The 5,173-nt window shown below is 46.7% G+C and overlaps 1 protein-coding gene across 1 annotated transcript; it reads left to right on the top strand.

The window, feature by feature from the left end:
• The first annotated feature begins 2,475 nt into the window (after positions 1 to 2,475).
• Positions 2,476 to 4,956, top strand: LOC142563462 (uncharacterized). Its single transcript, XM_075674014.1, has 2 exons — positions 2,476 to 2,888; positions 4,475 to 4,956. Exon 1 carries the CDS (start codon positions 2,476 to 2,478, stop codon positions 2,842 to 2,844), a length of 369 nt encoding a protein of 122 aa, XP_075530129.1. The 3' UTR covers positions 2,845 to 2,888; positions 4,475 to 4,956.
• The last annotated feature ends 217 nt before the right edge of the window (positions 4,957 to 5,173 follow it).

Below are 5,173 nucleotides of genomic sequence, written 5' to 3' on the forward strand. Positions count from 1 at the left end.
CGCGACAGGAGGGACAAAGAGAACGACGTTAGAAGAAGCGAAGCTCAAGGGACGTTTTTGTTGACGGGCACAGGTTCGCCCAGAATAAATTAGTTTGCATAGTAACGGCCGTACCACCCCAGTAAACTTTATATCTGTTGGCCTCAAGTGAGCCATATACAGTGAACTCGACGCGACAGCGCTCTTGACACTTTCGTATGGTCACGCACTCTTAATAAAACGCCATACAAGAATGCTTTTTTGAACCCGTCCTCGCGTTTACCTCTGCCACTTCAAACAAGAAAGATATCCAGCACTGAAGTTTCCGCCTTGTTTGTTGGCCTGAGCTTGCACTGGCGCTATCGAGCTATCATGTGGCGGCTTTACCGCCCCAGTAAACTTTATTTCTGTTGGTCTCTAGTTAGCCATATACGGCAAACTGTACGCGGCAGCGCTGTTGACACTTTCGTACGGTATAGCGCACTCTAATAAAACCCGATACAACAATCCTTTTTGGAACCCGTCCTCGCGTTTACCTCAGCCCCTTCAAAGAAGGAAAATATCCAGGGGTGCGATCGCGCAAACAGCTCGCTTTTCCTTTCTCTCGCTTGCCCTCTCGCGATTCGTTGGCGCCCGCGCGTTTCGTCACGGCAGCCATTGCCCCGGGGCGGGACCACAAAATGCGCTTGTCACACTCCTGTCAATCATTCCAAAAGCGAGGGAAAACGGCCGCTAGCGTGGAACGGTCGACAAAAGCATTCGTTTCGAAGAATGAATGGCCGTTGCCATAGCAGCGCTAGTAGCAGACGATGCGCCTGTCGTCTGCTCATAATGTCGTCGCTCGCCGAACATGGCTGGCCCTGGGGGGGGGGTCGAGTTTTTCGAGATTAAAACGCCATCCCCATCGTCGAACGTTAGCGATGTTAATTATTGAAAACAACTGTTAACACAATGAAATTAAATGTTGCGCCTGCGCTGTGATAAATATAAATAGCGCTGTTTTAATTTTGATTGATCCGAGTGCATTTGTCGAGAATGCTCGCCGTTTCACGTTGTGCTCAGAGAATCGCCTTCATTGTTCGGCGGTTTGTTTGGCGCTCACGAGTCGCGATGGCCACTCCTATCGTCGCGCTTTTGGAGTCTCTCGGGCAGCCTGGGCAACGCATCTTTCCGGACGCATTTTACGAGCTTACCGAGGAAGAGTTCCGCGAGCACTTCAGGCTCTCGAAGCGCACTGTGCGCTGGCTCTGCGAGCAATTGGAAGACGCCATCGGTGGCCTTCGGACCGGTGGCATCACGACGCAAGACAGGGTGCTTTGTGCTCTCCGTTTCTTCGCGACGGGGAGCTTCCAAAGATCCATCGGCAGCGAAGAATTCGTATCCATGGGGCAGGCTTCCGTGATCGAGAGCATTCACGCAGTTGCGGAAGCAATAACCGTGGTGGGCCGGCAACAGGGTTGGGTGAGCTTCCCGTAGACAACGGCCGGCAAGGCTAGTGCAAAGGCGGCCTTTGTGGATCGCGGCCGCATTCCCGGTGTAGTGGCCTGTGTCGACGGGACGCTCATAGCGATCAAACAGCCCGAAGGACTCAGCCCGGGCGAGACCGCGGGCTTCATGTCAAGAAAAGGGTTCTACGCCTTGAATACCATGATCGTAAGTACTCACGATCTGACATTTTTTTGCACGCTTTCATCTTTTATATAGGTTATCGGTTTTATGTAATGCCGTCGTAGTGCGTACAATACAGGTACCACGTAAAGCAATATCGATCGTGATCGAGCCCGTTCGGAATTTGATTTCTCGGTCCAGATTGACACATTTGCTTAAGCTGCGGGAGGCAGGTAATCGCGGTTGATAATTTCGAACCGAATCAAATCGATCGATAGTGCCCTTGCGGTACGGGTATAAGAGTATGCATTGAACAACCAAGGCGGATATGATGAGCGTTAATTCACAAATCTGTCGTGAATGTAGCTTTTTGCAAATTTCTTGCAATAATTAAAGAAGACTATTTCGGAGATTGCTTTTTACTAATGTGAGAAAGAATGCAGCTGTGTCTGGGAAAGAATTATGAAATCATGTTGGTGCAAAAACATTTCATTCAGACTATTTATCTGTCAGCATGACGTGAAATACGAGAATATTCCAGCTCAAATTGATTATTCTGAACCATTTTCCGCCCGTTTGTTCTCCAGGTGTGTGATGCCCACATGCGCATCGTGGACATCGATCCCCGTTTCCCCGGATCCTGCCACGACTCGTACGTGTGGAGGCACTCACCACAGTTAGGCCGCCTCACACGTAACCTGCGACGTGGAGAATGGGTGCTTGGCGAGTGCTGCAGACATGTTGCAATCAGTGAAGTATATTACACAGTTATGTTTCCAACATGCAGGAGACTCAGGCTACCCTCTTGAGCCATGGCTGCTGACACCTGTGCCAGGCCATCCAGGCATTGACACTCCGTAGGGGCGCTACAACCGGGCCCATGCCTCCATGAGGAACGTTGTGGAGAGGGGTATTGGCGTCTTGAAGGCAAGGTTCCGGTGCCTTCAAAGGTACCGGACACTCCTTTATGAGCCGAAGGATGCAGCCACAATCGTGGCAGCCTGCGCCGCTCTCCACAACATTGCTCTGAAGGCAGGGGAGCCGGAGCTGCAGGACAGTGATGAGGAGGCCGAGGACAACCAGCCACCGCTGCAACAGGGCTTGCCTGTGTCTGAAGGGCACCACACCTGCCGGCAAGAAACGCCCAGGGAGCTGCTGATGAGGGCAGAGCAGATGAGGAGCCAGGTTGTCAACCTGTTCTCTGCGGCTCCTATACCTGACGTACCACTCACCTGCGTGCGCTGCATCGTCGGCTGAGGCAGCAACAGCAGACTCGTCGCACGGCTCAACCGTAAAGCCAGGTGAGTTCTCCAACATAGGCGTGAAAAGGCAAACCTCATAATGCCATTGAAAAATTGAAATGGTCGCCCTTGATAAGAAGGATGCAGGGCATTTTCAAAAATATTTGTTTTGATTAATACTGAAATCTCCATTGCGGATTTTCACAGGGTGTGTCACAGTAACAAAAGGTTTAGAAACAGTTTAAGAGAGACGTTAAAAAAGTGTTGCTGGGCAACTTAGTTCTTTATGGGAACGCGAATTCAAGGAGAATACAAAAAAACAGCACAAGCACCTGAGCGGGTGTGCTGCTGCATCTCTTTTCCGGGTTCTTTTTTTCTTTTGTAATTTTATTGTTAAACAACTAGAAACACAAAATACAAAATGACACACTGTTATAACAGGGAATTTTGCAAACAAAACAGACAGAGGTAGGTTTTGCACGAAGACTTGTCGCGCCATTTCGACATTTTTGTCCACCCCTGTAGGCAGCTGGGTAGCTAGATTGAAACTTCACAAGAACATTTCGTTTCACACTGCAACGGGCACATTGTTCATGTAGTATATTCAGCCAGTATGGAGTAAAGCCAAGACATGGTGTAGCTCAAGGAAATGGTATTACATTAATGTACTCCATGGTTTCAACTTTGTAAACATGCTCGTGTGACAAAAAAAAATACAGATAAATGTCAGCCACTACAATTTCTGCATTCAGATACACCCCACATACAACATTTCTGAAGTAGTAACAGTGACGAAATATGTCACAATGAGCTGGACTAACGTGCTGCTGTAGCATATCAGAGCACCTTGAACTACTCTTCAGTATCAGGTACAGTAAAACACTCCATAGCTGCAGCTTAGCATATATAAAGTTACATGGAAGTAGTAGCAAAAAAATATCACAGCAGGAGCCTATGTGGCTAGCCAGAAGTGCTTCATGTAACACTTATTACCCTCTCATTATAAAAGTGGTAAGCATACAAATAAAAAACATCATGCAAGCCTGACTAGCATTCTGTACTTCGATATAAATGGCAGGAATAACACGATCTAGTTGAAAACAATATCACTAATACTGTTTTTCTCCGTGTACAAGGCATCAACTGTTAGCTGGAGAATCTCCCCGTCAGGCGCCAAATAATGATTTCCATTCAAGAGTTAGCTTCACTATATGTAATGTGTAACAATTCTAAAGCAGCCATCTAGTGATTTCAGGTAGACGCTGGATATGGAACCTTGCAAGAAAAAAAAATTGGACCTCAGTGCAACAACACAGAGTACAGAAAGAGCAACGCTAGCCTGACTGCCATCAAACTCATATGACTGAAACACCCTTAACATATTAATGATACTTGCCAAAAAATGCTAAAACATACTAACGATAAAGTTACAGAAATAATATGCAATTTCTTGTGCACATAACGGAAATAAGATAACTATTTTATTTCTGCTACCTTCGAGTAACATCTCAAAGTTTAGAGATCAGTAAAAAAATATATAAATGTAGAAAACGAGATCAAAGTTATAATGAACTAGTAATAATAAATAATAAAAAAATAAAAGTAATAAATTATAAAACTTCCCATTGTTTACTGCCTCCTTGCAGCCACTCACTCCTGCATTAGCTGGCCCAGGAGCTGCGAAAGCTGGCCCACTGGCCGCAGTGCCTCCGCAACTTGGTCAGCCTGCCGCTCCACAGCAGCCACGACCCGCTCAGTAGCTGCAGCCAGCCGGTCCACGCCCTGGCGGATACCACGAAGGAGCTATAAAGAAATCATTACATCAGCATCCATTCCCGCACAATCGTTCAAGCACCTCTACAGCAAAGTGACCTGCATAACGAAAGAGTAATTATGTTCGGTCGGTTCCTAGTGTGAGGCGTGCTGTGCACGATCTTTACAAAGTGAGCTGTAAAACTGATGATTTTGGTGGTCCCAAGCACTTTAGGTATAAAGGCGCTCAACTGCATGTATGCTCAGTCAGATTACCACATGTTCATCAGTTATGGGGACAAGGACAAACACTTTCTATGTTGTTGTCTGTCTGCACCATTGTATCTGCTTTTGTTGTTGCTTTTCATGTAGTTGTGCAAAGAAATATCAATACCATATGTACTTTTATGCTTTCGAGCCGCCGGAAAGTTGCATAGCAATGAATTTGGGATTGCAGATGGGCAAGCGACGATGACATGTATCACTGTAGCAAAGAATGCTAGGCCCTATGTTGCATTTTGTTGCAAAAGCATGTATTGGACCCAGTATATAAATTGTTATTCAAGCATTGCAAGCTGTCGCACTGCCATAAT

The sequence above is a fragment of the Dermacentor variabilis genome, chromosome 11 (genome assembly GCF_050947875.1).
Source record: "Dermacentor variabilis isolate Ectoservices chromosome 11, ASM5094787v1, whole genome shotgun sequence".
In the NCBI taxonomy this organism is placed as follows: domain Eukaryota; kingdom Metazoa; phylum Arthropoda; class Arachnida; order Ixodida; family Ixodidae; genus Dermacentor; species Dermacentor variabilis.

Coding starts and splice junctions, on each gene's coding strand:
- LOC142563462 (XM_075674014.1), top strand. CDS start 2,476: ATGAGGAACGTTGTGGAGAGGGGTATTGGCGTCTTGAAGGCAAGGTTC.